The sequence below is a fragment of the Bufo gargarizans genome, chromosome 5 (assembly GCF_014858855.1).
Source record: "Bufo gargarizans isolate SCDJY-AF-19 chromosome 5, ASM1485885v1, whole genome shotgun sequence".
NCBI lineage: Eukaryota > Metazoa > Chordata > Amphibia > Anura > Bufonidae > Bufo > Bufo gargarizans.
This window is the reverse complement of record NC_058084.1, coordinates 333,089,932-333,108,533: the sequence shown is the minus strand read 5'-3', so window position 1 is coordinate 333,108,533 and position 18,602 is coordinate 333,089,932. Positions and strand designations below refer to the sequence as shown.

The window sequence follows — 18,602 nt, the reverse complement described above, 5'->3', positions numbered from 1 at the left end:
TCAGAAATGTATGCCATTGCTCAGCAGGATCAACCCCACCAGTCATGATGCCTGATTTAATAGGGTTGATTATGCTGACAGATCGTTTTAAATGTGAGCAAGGGCACTTTTATTCAAGAGAAAGAAACAAGGGGGGAGGGTTTACTAAGGCTCCTTTCACACCTGCGTTCAGGTGTCCGCTCGTGAGCTCCGTTTGAAGGGGCTCACAAGCGGCCCTGAACGCAGCCGTCTGGCCCTAATGCATTCTCAGGGGAGGCGGATCCACTGAGAATGCATCCGCCTGCCAGCGCTCAGTCTCCGCTCCGCTCAGTGAGCGGACACCTGAACGCTGCAAGCAGCATTCGGGTGTCCGCCTGGCCGTGCGGAGGCGAGCGGATCCATCCAGACTTATAATGGAAGTCAATGGGGACGGATCCGCTTGAAGATGACACCATATGGCTCAATCTTCAAGCGGATCCGTCCCCCATTGACTTTCAATGTAAAGTCTGAACGGATCCGCTCAGGCTACTTTCACACTTAGAAATTTTTCTAAGTTATAATGCAGATGGATCCGTTCTGAACGGATGCAAACGTCTGCATTATAGGAGCGGATCCGTCTGATGAAACATCAGACGGACCCGCTCCGAACGCTAGTGTGAAAGTAGCCTAAGGCTACTTTCACACTAGCGTTCTGCTGTCCGCTCGTGAGCTCCGTTTGAAGGAGCTCACGAGCGGAGCCGAACGCTTCCGTCCAGCCCTGATGCAGTCTGAATGGATGCGGATCCGCTCAGACTGCATCAGTCTGGCGGCGTTCAGCCTCCGCTCCGCTCGCCTCCGCACGGCCAGGCGGACAGCTGAACGCTGCTTGCAGCGTTCGGGTGTCCGCCTGGCCGTGCGGAGGCGAGCGGATCCGTTCAGACTTATAATGGAAGTCAATGGGGACGGATCCGCTTGAAGATGACACCATATGGCTCAATCTTCAAGCGGATCCGTCCCCCATTGACTTTACATTGAAAGTCTGAACGGATCCGCTCAGGCTACTTTCACACATAGAAATTTTTCTAAGTTATTAATGCAGACGGATCCGTACTGAACGGAGCCTCCGTCTGCATTAATATGATCGGATCCGTTCAGAACGGATCCGATCGAACGCTAGTGTGAAAGTAGCCTAAGACTGGCATTTCATACGCCATTCTTGGAAAAAAGACAGATGGAGTAAGATGGCCTTCCATCGGTTTTTGCGCCAGAAACTCGAATCCATGCAAGTTTCTAGTGTCATTCAGGCCTCTTTCACACGAGCGAGTTTTCCACGCGGGTGCAAATGCATAGCGCCCGCACTGAAACCTGACCCATTCATTTCAATGGGTCTGTGTACATGAGCAGTTTTTTTCATGCATCAGTTCTGCGTCACGTGAAAAACGCAGCATGTTCCATAGGTTACATGCACACGAACGTTGTTTGTTTCCGTGTCTGTTCCGTTCAATGGGTCCGCAAAAAAAGCGGACAGCACTCCGTGTGCTGTCTGTATCCGTATGTCCGTTCCGTAGCCCCGCAATAAAAAAAAAAACATGTCCTATTCTTGTCCGTTTTAGGCATTGTTACAATGGATCCACACAAAAAAAAAACGTATGGCATACAGATGTCATTTTTTTTTTTTTTTTTTGCGGATCCGCAATTTGCAGACCGCAAAACACATACGGTCGTGTGTATGTAACCTAAATCTCGAAGGCTGCGGCCTACCCCCTTTTGAAAGGTGTCACAAAAGTTCACAAATTATGTTGCCAATTTGGCATTTATGATACTTTTATGCCATTCACGTGGCGTAAAGACATTGTGACAACATGGCTCCTGACAGGAATCAGAAGGGGACAAGTTGTCAGGACCTGACAGCAGAACAGCATCCGGCTCTAGGTATGGAACAGCAAGAGATAGATATTAAAAACCTATTTTCCTATTTTTAAAATGCACTGAAGGCTTTATGTTTCCTTTGGTAGGAACCAGCACGTATTTTGTACGGTAGTAGGAATTATCTATGTAATTGTATCTTATAGTCGGCATCATGGCGCCTTATTACAAAATTTGGGGAAGTAGCAGAGACATCATGAAACCAGCAGCAGCCTTTCCACGGGTTGTGCTGCCCTCTAGCGTCAGAAGCGTGCCATTCACTAGCCTGACCCAAAGAAAACCGCGTGAGCAGCGCCTGAGTGGGCGGGGCGAGCTGCTTTTCCGGCCCCGCCTCCCTCCTTGTGACTGTGACGCTGTGAGGAAAAACATCCCCGCTTGTCGCTAGAGGGTAAGCTGCAGCGGCGGCACCGCAGAGGCGCACGGCTGACGCATGTCCCCTGTCGCAGCAGGATGTTTGAGAACCTGAGGGAGCGGCTGCTCACCGTGCAGCAGGACCTGACCAGCGGGTAAATGTGTGCTGTGGCATGGATGATACTGGGACTGGCTGCAGGTCACATGTTGCAATGGCTGGTTTGTGTAACTGTTGTGGTCAGGGCTGGGCAGCTGCAAGTTGTCAGAGCAACGGCAGTTTTTTTTTATTGATTTAAAACCTAAAATCCTGCTCTGTATTTTCTGCCCACCAACCAGGCTGATGGGAATACATAAGCAGTGTTTTTTTTTAAAATATTTGTCCAATCAAAAATATTCTTCAAACCAGCACCTGGATCTGAATATTTTTATAATTGCATGTCATTACAAATTGTGTATAGCTGCTGAGTTATTCAGTGACATCTAGCTGTATAGCGCCACCTGCTGTTTGCTGTTTTTCTAATTTCTCTGTCCTGCTCACTGAGATGGCCGCACATGCTCAGTTCCATCTGCAGCAGACAGGACACGCCCCCTAAGCTGGCAGCTTGAGATAAACCTAGCCGAGCAATGAATGGGGAGATGGTTCTAAAGAGGCTGCCATGTACCATGTGATATCTCATTTCCATATAACCCCTTTAGAGATAAATGGAAAGTCCTTGTTCACACAGGGTCTTATGCCGTAGAATGCTTGGCGCAGTAACTGGACGAATGCCACAGGGAACCGGTTTAGTTGCCTCTGCAAAACCGTGTGAGCTACAGTATATGGGACGGATATGCTGCTGATCCCAGCAAAGTGGATGCGATCAGACAAAAAAAGTAAAAAAAAAAGTTTTTAAAATAATGAAAAAATGAATTCAGATCACCATCCTTTCCCTATAAAGATCAGGGGCATCGCCGTGTCCCAAAATGACTGTACTATTAAAATAGAAATGTGTTTATCCCGTACGGTGAGCAGCAGAATAGAAAATGAAATTCGCAATGGCTGATTCTTCGTTTTTTTTTTTTTTTTTTTTAGTTTTTTTTGCTTCACCTCCCCTAAGAAAACAAATAAAAAGTGATCAAATGGTGTCAATAAAAACTACAGATGTCCCACAAAAAAATGCCTCAGCTCCATGTGTAAACATACAAAATATGGCGATGCAAAGAAAAAAATAAAATATTATCCAATATCTAAAATATCCCTTCCAATGTCTGGGCCCCTTGTATGGATGATACTTGCCTCGGCACCCGCGTCGCTCCGGATCCCTGTACGTCCGCCGCTGCATCTCCCCATTGCTTGGATCAAAACATCCTGCGACGGGGGTTTCAGCCAATAGCAGGCCGCAACAGGGACCAGCCTCAAGGGTCACCGCCTCAGCTATTGGCAGCACCCCCCATGCTGGATGTTTTCATCCGAGCGACAGGGAGATGCAGCGGCGGCCGTGCAGGGATCCGGAGCGATGCGGGTGCCGAGGCAAGTATAATCCATACAAGGGGCCCAGGCATTGGGAGGGGTATTTTAGATATTGGATAACCAGACGAGAAATGATAAAATTTGGTTATCGCTGTAAGGGTCCTTTCACTCATCCGCATCCGTTCCACAATATCTGGAACGGATGCGGACCCATTCATTCTCAATAGGGCAGGAATGGCTGTGGAGAGCTCTCCGCAACCGCATTTTTGGAGCGTGGCTCCGCAAAAAAATAGAACGTGTCCTATTCTCTCGGACAAGGATAGGCAGATCTATGGGGGTGCCGGCCGGGTGTATTGCGTATCCGCAATACTCTACGGACATGTGAATGGACCCTAATCGTACTGACCCAGAGAATGAAGGGGATAGATCAGTTTTACCGAATAGGTAATGGCATAAAAATGAAATCCATAAAACTGTTGCAGAATTATTATTTTTTTTCCCCAGTTCCCTCCCCATTTAGAAGTTTTTTCCAGCTTTCCACTACATCCTATTGAATCTTAAATGGTGCCAATAGAAAGTACAAATTGTCCCACAAAACAAACAAGAAAGATAGTTATGCCTCCACGCAAAAATGGAAAACTTCTGTGTCAGGAAGGGGTTAAGCGGGCCATAAGCATGCTGTGAGCAAAGTCCAGGATGCGGCAGTGATTTAGTAGCTTGGCGCGGTGGCCTCTGGGAACACATTTGTGTCTGCCGTTCGCTGTCACACGGCTGGATGTTTGGAGGTTATCACAGTAATCAAGTTTCAGGCCTTCCGCCAAGGTTACTACCGTATCACATGGTGGCTTGGATTGTCACCTTGCGTGTGACCACCACATATTGTAGATAATATGGAGCCCTGGCCTAAAGGTGTGCAGCAGCCATACCCGCTGTAACACAGAGTATCGCCCCATACGGTGGTGTGTGTGATGATACCCAGTATGCCATTCATCGATTGAGCAGTGCAGCCACTATACCAGTGTTTCCCAACCAGTGTGCCTCCAGCTGTTGCAAAACTACACTTCCCAGCATGCTCGCACAGCCAAAGGCTGTCCAGGCATGCTGGGAGTTGTAGTTTTGCAACAGCTGGAGGCACGCTGGTTGGGAAACACTGCACTATACAATGTTCAGGCAGCTTCTGTCTGTCCGATGGATGTTGGGGGTTCTACTAGAATTCCTGCGCAGGTTACCAACTTCTGCACCCGGCGATTTTCTGTTTTTGCATTTTTGATTTTTACTCCCTACCTTTCCAGAGCCATAATTTTATATATATATATTTTTTTCCCATTCACAAAATTGATTAAGGGCTTGTTTTTTGAGGGACAGTTGTACTTTTTAATGGCACCTTACAACATAGTGGGAAGCTGTAAAAAAAAAAAAAAAAAAAAAAAAACTCAATTACACCACAATTTTATGGGTTTTATTTCTACCGTGTCACCTATGCAGTAAAGCTGACTTGTGACCTTCATTCTCCAGGTCAGTATCCTTGCGACGAAACCACATTTTTATAGTTTTTTGTTTGTGAAAATGCTACTGATTTGAAACAGATTTTCCTCCTGACATTGCAAAGAGTGGAATCTGCAATGAAAATCCACAGAATAAACTGACACGCTGCAGACTGAGGCCTCATGCACACAACCGTATTTGGTTTCCGTGTCCGTTCCGTTTTTTGGGGGGTTTTTTTGCGGATAGGATGCGGACCCATTCAGTATGTCTGCATCAGTATGTCCGTTCCGTTGCTCCGCAAAAAAAAATAGTGCATATCCTATTTTTTTCTAGTTTGCCGACAAGGATAGGCATTATTACAATGGATCTGCAAAAAAACGGATGCCATACGGAACATCATCCGTCTTTTTTGCGGATTTGCAATTTGCGGACTGCAAAACACATACGGTCGTGTGCATGTAGCCTTAAACTCTGTAGCAGAGGTCAGTTTCCACTGCAGGTTTTTTCTGAAGTGTGTGGCTGAATTGCTAAAGTACCCTAAGGCCTCTTTCACACGAGCGAGTTTTCCATGCGGGTGCAATGCGTGACGTGAACGCATAGCACCCGCAACTGAATCCTGACCCATTCATTTCAATGGGTCTGTTTTTTTTTGTTTTGTTTTTTTCTACGCATCAGTTCTGCGCAGCATGTTCTATAAGCCTCATGCACACGAATGTATTTTGTTTCCGTGTCCGTTCCGTTTTTTGCAGATAGGATGCGGACCCATTCATTTCAATAGGTCTGCAAAGAATGCGGACAGCACACCATGTGCTATCCGCATCTGTATGTCCTTTCCGTAGCCCGGAAAAAAATTAGAACATGTCCTATTCTTGTCCGTTTTAGGCATTGTTTCAATGGATCCGCCCAAAAAAAAAAACAATGGCATACAGATGTCATCCGTTTTTGTTTTTAATTTTTAATTTTTTTTGCGGACCGCAGAACACATACGGTCGTGTGCATGTAGCCATATTTTGCGTTTTTCACGCAGCCCTGGCCCCAGAGAAGTCAATGGGGCTTCAGTGAAAAACACTTGCATCCGCAAGCAAGTCCGGGTGCAATGCGTTTTTCACTGATGGTTGCTAGGAGATGTTGTTTGTAAACCTTCAGGTTTTTGATCACTTGCAGGAAAAACGCATCAAAACACATTTCACCCTCGCAGAAAAAAGTGAACAACTGAACGCAATTGCAGACAAAACTGACTGAACTTGCTTGCAAAATGGTGCGAGATTCACTGAACACATCCGGAGCCGATCTGTCAGAGGCCTAAGGCTGGGTTCACACCTGAGCGTTTTACAGCGCTTTCCTACGCGCTGTAAAACGCTCAGGCAAGAACCAATGATTCCCTATGGGAATGGTTCTCACCTGAGCGTTTTACAGCGCGTACGATCGCGCTGTAAAACGCCCGATGCCCCAAGAAGTACAGGAGCTTCTTTGGGGCGTCTTGTCGCGCGTTCCCGTACATAGACTTCAGCGGGAACGCGCGACAATGGGCGTTCGCTTGTCTCTGTATGCGCGATTGCTAATGCCCGTACAATCGCGCATACAGAGCGCTCCATCGCGAATGCTCAGGTGTGAACCCAGCGTAAGGGTACGGCGACACTAGTTGCACAAAATGTGTAGCAGCCAGGATACCAGAGTAGCGGTTATCCCATAGAAATGAATGGGAGTGCTGCGCGAGTGGGGAAAAATAAATAAAAAGTCTCTCGCACGGCCTTCCTATTAATTTCTATCGGATCACCTCTACTCTGCTATCCCGGCCGCGACATATACTTGTAGACTGTAAGCCCTCGCGGGAGAACCCTCTCTCCTTCTGTACCAGTCTGTAACTCGTCTTGTTCATGCTTATTGTACAGCGTCATGGAATGAATAGCGCTTTAATAATAAATAATCCTAATACAGGCACCGGCCATGTGCCCTCTGTATCACGGACGTGGCCCCTTTCACTTGAATGGGTCTGCAGTCCGCAAGATGTGGAGCAGAGACACGGACTGGATTCGATTAGTGCCTACGTAACGCAAAAAAATAGAACATGTTCTATTTTTTTCTGGTGCTTACTGAATGTTGCGGTGAATAGGTCCACATCTGCAAACGGCAAATACACAGCCGGTGCCTGTGCATTGTGGACCGTTATTTGCGGTCTGCAGCCTGGGCACGGACCACACGTTTGTGTGCATGAGCCCTTAGGCTTTACTATACATAAACTTTTTGTAGAATTTTTTTATTGAGCTACAGCTGTAGTCTAAAGCAGTGAATTGACTTGTATGCAGTCTGCAGTTGTCACTTGTCAGATCCCCCCCCCCCCCCCCCCCTGTTTTGGTTGTTCTTTTTTTCTGTAGGTTCCTCTCCACTAGTTCAGATTGTGTAAAAATGGCCTAAGAGCTTTTCCATTCGAACATAATCGGCCGCGTGTCTGCCGGTTCTCCCAGGCCAGCCACTGCCTCTGAGCTGACCGCCTCCTAGTGTTTTATGATGGTCAGTCATCTTCTCATGGATCTCTTGTGAACACAGTAAAGGAGATCTGTGATCAGATTTGAACTGACTGCATCATAAAACACCATGATAGCCAATTCAGGGGAGCACAGTCGGCCTGGGAGGTCCAGCCGCTTTTCCCGGCCAATCATGTCACTGTAAAACAAGCCTCATGCACACGACCATATGTATTTTGCGGTCTGCAGATTGCGGATACCATCTGTGTTGCATCCCTCTTTTTTGCAGACACATTGATTTAAATGAGTCCATGGTCTGTATTTTGCGGCCAAGTATAGGACATATTTTATATTTTTCCAGAACAGACCTATGGATGAGGAAAGCACACAGATCATCATGTGGGCCCATGGAAGTCAATGGGTCCGCAAAAAAACGTGGGTGATACACAGACCTGCGGTTTGTGGACCGCAAAATGGGTACGGTCGTGTGTGTGAGGCCTTAACCTAAGCACGACATCTCTGACCTGACCAGATTCCGCAGACCGTGTACTTTCTGCGCTGGAGGAGAGTATAGGTTCCATCAGACTCCATAGCTCTATACAGACAGTCGGTAGAAGCATGCCTCAATTTTGTTTTCTGTCAAGTTTGTAAGTATCCATAATACAGCCATGTTCTGGAGCCCTTAAAAAGGCTTGCCGCTGGCAGTGGACTTGGTACTTAGGGCGTTTTACAGCGCGTTTCTACGCGCTGTAAAACGCTCAGCAGGCAAGAACCAATGATTCCCTATGGGAATGGTTCTCACCTGAGCGTTTAACAGTGTGTACGATCGCGCTGTAAAACGCCCGACGCCCCAAGAAGTACAGGAGCTTCTTTGGGGCGTCTTGTCGCGCGTTCCCGTACATAGACTTCCGGGAACGCGCGACAATGGGCGTTTGCATACTACCGGAGCCGCGTATGTGAGACGCCGGAGAATCGCGCATACAGAGCGCTCAGGTCAGTACGCTCAGGTCTGAACCCAGCCTTAGGGTACTTTAACACTTGTGGCAGGACAGATCCGACAGGCTGTTCACCATGTCGGATCCGCCCTGCCGCTACTTCGCCGGACCGCTGCTCCGTCCCCATTGACTATAATGGGGACGGGGGCGGAGCTCCGGCACAGCACGGCGAAAGCCGCCGGACTAAAAAGTCGGGCATGCAGGACTTTTTAGTCCGGCAGCTTTCCCCGTGCTGCGCCGGAGCTCCGCCCCGTCCCCATTATAGTCAACGGGGACGGAGCGGCGGCACGGCGAAATAGCGGCAGGACGGATCCGGCATGGTGAACAGCCTGTCGGATCCGTCCTGCTGCAAGTGTGAAAGCCAGGTTCTTGTAGGACTTCTCAGCATTTGCAGGCACTTAAATGAATTTTCTGTCTTGCTATAGAAACATGTGTGAACCTGTAGGAGCTTGCCCGCTGTAATCCTTCACACCTCATTTTAAACGGGAAGGATGGGTTGATCTGGATGAATAAATTGTGACTTTAGGCTGACTAACGTAACTTCTTTAATGTCGTAATACAATACAGATGAGCTTATTTTCACACCTTTCTGTATTTATAGGGACACATTGGGTGAGATCCATTCTAATGCATTCATTTTTAATGGGGGAAAAAACTGAATAGAGTGCATCCGAATGCATTCCGTTCCGGTTTGTTGTGTTCCCACGCTGGACACAAAACCGTTTTTGTGTGCAGCATGGGAAGCTGATCATGCCGGATCTGGCACCAAAAAAACATGTAAAGCATGTCGGACATGAAAAAAATGGATCCAGCACCCATTGACTTACAGTGGTTTTAGTGTCAGATCCGGTATGTTCCTTTTTTATATAATACAACCGGATCCGTCCTGAACGGATGCAGCTGGTTGTATTATTCAAATAGATGCGTTTTGCTATTATATTGAGATCTCGCGTCGGATCTCAAAATCGGACAGCAATGACGCATATTTGAAAGTATCCTAAGAGATGCATGCCACCCCTTAGTGACCACTAATACGCCTGATGTAAACAAGGGGGGGGGGTTCAAGCTAGACAGCTGGCTTTAATCAATGATTGTATGTACCCAAAAATGGTGCATTTTATAACTATAACTTGTCCTGCAAAAAATAAGCCCTCATGCAGGTTCATTGATGAGAAAACAATAAAGTTATAGCTTTTTGAAAAGTGATGATGAAAAAAATCTGTGTGGTCACTAAAGGGGTTAATCATTTTGGTGCAACCTGGCTGGTTCATGAGCCAGAATCTGAAAGCTACGTGAGATGATGGGAGCTTGTGTACGTTTCAGGCATTACTTGCACTAGACAACTAACTTGACTAATGATAAATGTACTAGGCCGCTTAGGCCCCACCCACTTTTAACAAAGCGTCAAAGAGTCGCGGATTTTTGTGTGAAATGGAGGACGTGCAATAATTTCTACTTCTACTCTGGCACTGATGTCCGTGTCTGTGATATCAGGTTGACTTACTAATAAAGATGTTATTTTCTTTTTATTTTATTTTTTTGTAATGTATATTTATGGAAATCCTTTCCCTCTCAATAAAAGATATTGTTGGTGAAAAGTGCATCTCGATAGGATATACCATAAGTGTCTGATAGGTACGGGCTCCATCTCTGACACCAAATCCTATATCAAGAACGGGGCCCCGAAATGAATGGAGAACAAGCTGTGCATGCACGGCCACTCTCCGTTTCCTACCATGGAACATCTGAAAATAGCGGAAGTCCCATAGCAGTGAATGGAGAGAACGCTATGCATGCGTGGTTTGTTCTCTGTTTTGCATAACCCCTCCAGCCCTATTCTACTATGCATTCTGTATTAAGAATGCTATTATTTTTCCTTATAACCATGTTGTTATAAGGGAAAATAATAAAATCTACACAACACGTTCGGGTCTGGGTACCAAACATGCTGATTTTTCTCATGCGCGTGCAAAACGCATTAAAATCGCACATTTTCCCGCGACACACACGCATCTTATCCGGCCCAAATCCATGATGCCCGTGTGAAAGAGGCCTAGGTCAAATCAATATTTGGTAGGATACCCCTTTACCTCCAAAACGGCATCATTTCTTCTAGGTGCACTTACTTGCACACATATTTTGATGGCACTCGGCAGGGAGGTTGTTCCAAACGTCTTGGAGCACTAACCGCAGATCTGTGGATGTAGGCTTGCTCAAATCCTTCTGTCTCTTCATGTAGTCCCAGACAGACTTGATGTTGTTAGGATCTGGTCTCTCTAGGGGCCATATCTTCACTTCCAGGACTCCTTGTTCTTCTTTACACTGAGGATAGTTCTTAATGAAATTGTCTGTATGTTTGGGGTCATTGTCCTGCTGCAGAATAAATTGGTACCAATCAGACGTCTCCCCGATGGTATTTCATGATAAATAAGTATCTGTCTGCCAAGCTCTTTTGAAGAAGCACAAATGGACGGGCCACGTTGAGGACCGTAGATGGATTGGTTGGCCAAGGAAGCTTGGTGCAGCAGATGAAAAACCTATCATGTACTTCCCTTGGATTTCAAAAGGTGTCCAGCATTGCCATCAGCTCAGAGCTGTCAGAAACCAGCGGGACCCAAGTACACCCATCTACTATTCGGAGAACTCTGGGCAGAAGTGGTCTAAATTGAAGATTTGCACCCAAGTCATAGCTTCGATGTGGAAACAATGCCAAGTGATTCAACTATGCATGAAAACATAGGAACACAGGGTGCAGAAAAATGGCAGCAGATGCTCTGGACTAATGAGTCTGGACAGAAGGCAGTTTGTTGCAGGCAGATCCTTATTTATCATGCAGTACCAACAAGGAGGTGTCTGAATTCCTCCAAATGTATTCTGCAGCAGGACAATGACCCCAAACATACAGCTATTGTCATAAAAGGGGTTATCCGGTAGTACAAAGACCCCCAACAACGCCACGGGGAGATGCAGCGGTGGCCGTGCAGGGTTCCAGAGGGACACAGGTGCCGGGGATCGGGTAAGCATAGTCTATAGGAAGGGCCCAGGTGTTGTTGGGGGTATTTGTGCTATTCCATAACCCCTTTAATGCTGCATTCACGCGAACAGGAAAACTGGCTATGTGATGGACAATTGAGTAACCATTTTTAGAACCAATTGAAGTCTGTGCAGCTAATCGCATATAGTGGCCGTCAAAAAATAGGACATGTCCCAATTTGCCCATGGCCAGATGGACCCCATTGAAATAAATGGGATCATTTTTAACTGCTGTTAAAAACGGGTACACTGTTTTAAAAGAGAAGCCATTCAAAGGTTAAAAAAATTATAATAAAAAAAACTCATCCTCTTCAATGCACATTGACACTTGCGATGTAAAAAAACAAAAAAAAACAATGCACTACGGTACATGCGTTTTTAATGGCTGATGCAAAATGCCAATTAAAAACGGATATATGGCCAGAAAATGAATGCATGCCCTGATGCAAAGTGGCCAAGGAAAACTGTGTCCGTTTTTAATGACCTGACTTTGTGTGAAAGCGCCCCAACAACTATCTTCAGTGTAGAGAAGAACAAGGTGTCCTGGAAGTGATGATATGGCCTCCACAAAGGCATGGTCTGTCAGACAGAAGGATATGAGCAAACCTCAATCCACTGAGATCTTTGTAACAACCTCCCTGCGGAGTGCCATCAAAATCCGTGTGCACGTGTTCCTAGAAGAACTGATGATGTTTGGAAGGCAAAGGGCGTTCTCGCCGAATGTTGATTGGATTTAGATTTCTCTTTTGTTCATTCACTTAGCATTTTGTTAACTGCTAAAAAATAAACACTTCTATTCTGGAAAACATTCTTACTTGCACCATTTTTGCACACCTGCCTAACACTTTCGCACAGTACTGTGTGTGTGTTTTATGAGAAAAACAACGGTTTGTGTTGCCATCCTCTGAGAGCCAGCGCTCAGCTAGCAGAGAAGTGAGGGTGGCCACGCACCTCAGAGGCCCCATTCTGGAGATGGGTGCGGATCTCGCCTTTGGGATCGGCACCTGTCTGACTTTTATGTATCCTTGCCCAATACCTGCTGTGTAACTCATTTTCTGGAAATGAGTACTTGTCTTTTGTAATCTCATCTATTCTTACAAACCACTTGGTCTGACAACAAAGTGTCAACTAAACCCACACCCTAATGTTCAGCCTTCTGTAGCTCAAAGCATATCTGAACACCGTTCTAATAAAACTGCTGCATTTCATGCAGTTATGCCCCAGGTTTCCCGAAATCTAGCTTTACCCTTAAAGGGAACCTGCCACATTAAATATGCAGAGCCCAATCACTGGGCGGTATGTATGTGGAAAACACTCTCACATGGTGGAGGCAGAACAAATATTGGTTGTCTGGGTCAAGTTTTTCCTTTTTTCATGGGTGCTTATTTTCTCGTTGTGCTGTTTACTGAAGTCAGTCACATTCATACTCATATTTTCCACTGCATGATGAACTTTCAGTATACATAACTCTTATCTTCTCACGTGGAAAATATCTGCACCACTCCAGGCGCTTGCGTTCTGTCTTCACTGATATTTGGCCTACTGTAAGGTCTACAATGGAAAAAAAACTAAATATGCTGATGTCCAGCAGTCCACAACTGTATGAAAGGAGCTGAAAGCTTTTTCTTGCCTCTAGGGTTTAAAGCTTATTTTAATGTTTCAATTGCAGGTTGAAAAGTTTGGGTGACAAATCAAGAGATGTGAAGATCAAAAAGCAGCACAGGTACAAATAAAAAAATGTGTTTCCTTTTATCTTGGTGGTCCCCCCTGCAGCAGCTCTTGTCTTCTCCTGCTATATTAAAGGTGGCTGCACCCATTAAATATATATACCTGCAATAGCCCAGACTATAGAAGGTAATGCCTTGTTCTGCAGCAGCATTCAGCACTCAGAACTGGTGCGGGGAGCAAAAGTACAAAAGAGGGGTTTATACTGGCTATATAGAGAGTCATGTTGTTATGGCCACCAGCTAATGTCCAGAGTAACGCTATGTGCAGCACGGACAGCAGCTAGAGAGGCTGGTAGTGACTGAGCAATGTCCTGGTAGGTTGGCACAGGTATCTGGATCCATGCTGACTGCACTGCATCCCACCACTGCTGGAGGGAGCATGGGGGAAGATCCATAGAAGGAGCACCATGATCAAGGTGGTCCCGCAGATGCTCAATTGGGTTCAAGTCTGGGGAAATAGGGGGCCAGGGTACTACTTGGAAGCCTTGGTCATGCTCTTACAACCAAGGTTGGACATTTCTAGCCGTGTGACATGTCGCATTGTCTTGCTGGAAGATTCCATCTGCCCCTAGGGAAAACAATAAGCATATATGGGTGTGCGTGATCTACAGAGATGGATTCATACCCAAATCAGTTGGGATAGCCTTCCACATGGATAAGTGGGCCCATGCCATGAAAACATTCCCCAGAACTTGTGTTCTTCCAGCAGTGGTTGATGGGTGTTTGTTCTCTGATGTTTTTCGCCTGACACCTCAACTATCTGTTTTATGAAACAGAAAACATTACTGATCAGAGAAGGCAATACTTTGCTAATCAGTGGAGGTCCATTTCCAGTACTTTAGTGAAAATCGAAACCTTTTCTACCAATGCATCTTCATTAGCAGAGGTGCAGTGACCATCCATGTACTTCGGGGCTCCATACGCGGTAGGCTTTGTTGAGCTGTTTTTTAGACACACGTCTGGTAGCCCCCTGGTTCATTTTGGCAGTGATTTGCTCCACTGTAGCATGTCGATCCGCCCTTGCACACCTTCATAGCGATGTTCACATCTCACCACTCAATCAAGTGGTGCTCCACAGTTTCCATGTTTATTCTCAATGGTGCCATTTGTCCTCTCACAATACACTTTCACCACAGCGGCACACGAACGGTTCAGAAATACTGCCACTCTTGGCCTGAAAGCCAATAATCATCCCTTTTTGCAACTCTGGTAAATCCCCCTTTTTTTACCATTGTCAGCAATGAGCGATATGTCTGCAAGCAGCCTATCGCACACCTTTTTATATACCCTCCAAGCCAGCCCATGACACGTCACTTCATGAGCTATGCGCTGCCAACATCGAAAGTAGAAAGTGGTCATCATAATGTGAGTTGACTGTGTATCTAGACAGCTTATCTAGATGACCTGTGCAGTTCCTAGATCTGCTACACAGAATTGTGGGAGAATTAGCAATTACTGAAAGAATAAGGTTACGAACTTTATTTTGATCCTTTATAGTGGCGACTAGAGGTCACCTTTATAGAGGTATTCCCTAATTTAATATAAGGATAGTTAGGAAATTCCATAACATTATGATTCATGGAGAGCCAAGCTCTGTGGTGGCTCATAACACACAGGGTAGTTTTAGAGCTGCTATGCGGCAAAATAGCTGCATCCCTTCTTTCAACGGTTCTGTGGTAGTGAAGGCAGTCGTGCCCCCAATGATCCTAGGTATATGCCATCCATGACTAGTGGGAATAGCCTTGAATCTGTAGTATAATGACTGGCTCAGTTGTCAGAATATCTCTATGTACCTCATGTAAGAAGTAACCACTTATGAATGTTTTCTTTCTAAACTCATAGGCCAACTGAACACTCTGTGAAATTTCCAGCCGGGATAGAAGTTCTTAGCAGGTAATTGCTTCACCAATATCGAATCCCTTTGATGTGGCGGCAAAGGAAATGCAGTGGTCTATATTGCCGAAGCCGCATTTAGCTGAGCTTTTTAAGCAGTGTTCCAAACACAGCACAACACAGGAAAGCTATGAAGAGTGGCACGGCCGGTGCCTTGCACCCAAGATAGAAAAATTGTTTGCTCTACTGAAAATCTTTTCGTCCCTCCCACCACATTTCTGTAGGGAAGCATACTTACCTGCTGTGCTGGGTTCCGGCTCCTTCCGTCTCTCACTGCTGCACCCATCCCACTCGTTAACATATGATTTGATGAGGGTCAGTTGTACTACTGCAGCCAATTACTGACCGCAGCAGTGATATGTCCCCCATGCATTATTTGACCCACAAACGTAAGATTTAATAAATGATAATGAAGTCTATATAAATTTATGGTCATCAGGTCAGTGTCATCTGTATTGTTGATGTACTAATGCAGCTTCTTATATTGGCGCTTGAAGTTTAAACCTTACCACTATGACATGCGTTTTTATGATTGCTCTCATATATTTTCTTTTCTAGGTATGAAGATTCCTGGGCTGCACTACATAAAGGGGCAAAAGAATGTGCTAAAGCTGGAGAGGTAAATATTACTAGTGTGAATTAAGGCATGCGATATAAGATGGCAATGTTGCTGTGCTACATTGCCCTGATGATTTGTGAATGTGATTGTGTAGCGACCTGCAATTTTCCTGAAACGCAACAGTCAGCAGAAATCCAAACCTTCTGGATTTCTGCGTGCCCTCACTTACCATCATTAGGTGTGTTTGGCAGCACACCTGACAACCATCTTAATGTCACACAGGTATAAGTCACAATGTAACCTAATAGAAACCCCATTGGTACGGTCTGTCTTCTGATGAGGTGTCGCCAGGCCATATGTAACGTCAGTGTCTAAAACAAGTCCTTTTTTTTGTTTTCATTGTATAAAGGTATTTTGGATGAGGAAATGATTTTGTTTTACAAGTCAAATCCATCGATTTTTATTTTTTTTTTTTTATTTTTTTTTTTAGGAGAAAATATTATTTATGAGAATACCATTTAAGTGCACGATTATGCTATCGGGTATGTTCCTGCACAGTGTACGCTGTAATGGTGGGGGGGGGGGAAACCTCTAAAAACACGTAGTTTGCCATTTTATTAGTCACCTTGTCGACCCAAAAAAGTTGAACAACAGTGATCAAAATCTCCTCCACATATTTGATATCTCCATGAGCATAACAAACTGCACTACACATTTATCATCTAATTTATCCGGTATTGTGAACGCAGTAAATAAAAAAAATAAAATAAAAAAAAACCACAATTGCTGTGTTTTGCTCATTTTCCAGACCCCAAAAAAAAAACATGGAATAAAAAGTGTTATGTACCCCCAAAGTGATACAAAAGAAAACTACAAGTCGTCCTGCAAACATCAAGCCCTAACAATGCAAAAACATTTTCTTCTTTTAAAAAAAAAGTTTTTATTGTGAAAAAGTAGTAAAAAAAATAAATAAAAATAAAATAAAAAATGTATATATTTGTTATGGCTGTAATCGTACTGACCCAGAGAGTAAAGTTTTCATGGTATTTATGCCAAACAAGGAAGGCCACAAAGTTTAGTGTTAAAAACTCAGTGGTAGTATTGCTGTTTTTTTCCTATGCTCCCCAAGAAGAGTTAATAAAAGTTAATCAGTAAGTTATGCGTACCCCCAAGTGGCGCATTTTAAAAACCACAATTTGTCCTGCAAAAAATAAACCTCATATGTCTATATCGATGGAAAATGTAAAAAGTTACAGCTGTTAGAATGCGACAATGAAAAAAAAATTAAAAAATTGTTCAGCTCACTAAGGGGTTAGTAGTGGTACAGCAGGCTGTAAATTAGAGATGTTGTCTTGTTGTAATGGAAAAGTGCACTATTTCTGCCACTAGGTGTCAGCATTTACACTGATGACGTTTCTTACCATGCCCTTACACAGCATAAAGTTTCCAGAATAAATGTAGGTGTATCATTAGACCTAACATTTTCACATTTTTGTTTCCAATGGAATATTGAACTTTTTGTTTTATTGTTTTCAACATTTAAAAAGCTATTTATTTTTATTTGTTTCATGTTTCCAGCTAATAGACAGTGAGGTGGTGATGCTGTCTGCTCACTGGGAGAAGAAGAAAAGTGGCTTGGTGGAACTACAGGAGCAGCTGCAAAACATACCAGTCTTCCTTGCGGATCTTGAATCAGTGACAGCTAAACTTGGTAGGTTAACTTTTACATGTGAATTTCATGTTTCCATCCTTGAATTCTGTAGAGCACATCTGATAACTTAGAATGATTATATTTTTAGCCAGTTTACTGCGCAAACTGTAGACATATCACCAGCAAGAAGAGTGGCAAAAAACACCTTCATGCCTCCTTGTGCTGGGGACAAAGATGCAGGTGCCTTAAAAACAGTGATTAGTAAACTGAATATAGTGCTGTTTCTAACTTCTCTATAATTCAAAAATTGCTAAAAAAAAAAAAAAGGCAAATAATGTAAAAGTTAAAACAAATGTTATTGAAAATATATCACATAATAAAAATAAAGATGAGTCTGGCTAAACCAAGTTTAGAGATAAACTTGGCATAAAGAGATAAACTAGTTCTTACCTAATACATACACAGTAAAGTGCCCCATTAAAAAAAAAAAAAAAAAAAAAAAAAAAAAAGATAATAGTAAGGACAAAAAAAACGTATAATTTAAATACCAGCCCATGTAAATAATGATCAAGTAACCTGCGTTCACCTCGACACACATTTTGTCTTCAAACCTTTTGTGTGGAGGTGTCTCTGGCACATTTTGAAAATGTTAATATAAAGTGGATAACAATAAAAATGAGGAAGGAGTCACTGCCAACTCCGAAACGCGTCTGGTAACAAGTCTCAACCAAAAAGGAAAAAAGCCGCAGCGGATTTACCTGCGCACCACTACAGAACTTCCGGAAGCGCTTATCCACACATTGGACAGAAAGGAACACAAGCGGTGAAGTGGCAAAGTGCCTTGAACTAAAAGACACTAAACAACGCCGAAATCTACATCGGGTCCCAAATAAGTTTGACCCCGGCGTCTCAATCACTGCTTACCCTGTCCCAACAATCCGCTCGCCAGTTAAAAAGAACAGACCGGAACCCAGACCACCGATGCTGTAACACGTGGGACGCTACGCTAAGCACGGAGGATCGGGTATTGTACCACATCAGAACAGTGAGTAATGTGGGTACATTAAGTACGGTTTAACAGCAGTTTCAGAGATATGGGCTGTGAAAAA

General features: G+C 44.4%; 1 protein-coding gene across 3 annotated transcripts in view; it reads left to right on the top strand.

The window, feature by feature from the left end:
• Positions 1-2,237: 2,237 nt before the first annotated feature.
• DTNBP1 (dystrobrevin binding protein 1) overlaps positions 2,238-18,602 on the top strand; it is a 134,622-nt gene continuing 118,257 nt past the window's right edge. For all 3 annotated transcript variants that reach the window (XM_044294241.1, XM_044294240.1, XM_044294242.1), the window contains exons 1-5: positions 2,238-2,390; positions 13,333-13,386; positions 15,233-15,283; positions 15,842-15,902; positions 17,421-17,553. In XM_044294241.1, the coding sequence (XP_044150176.1) occupies positions 2,335-2,390; positions 13,333-13,386; positions 15,233-15,283; positions 15,842-15,902; positions 17,421-17,553 (355 nt within the window). In that variant the 5' untranslated portion in view covers positions 2,238-2,334. The remainder of the gene's footprint in view (positions 2,391-13,332; positions 13,387-15,232; positions 15,284-15,841; positions 15,903-17,420; positions 17,554-18,602) is intronic.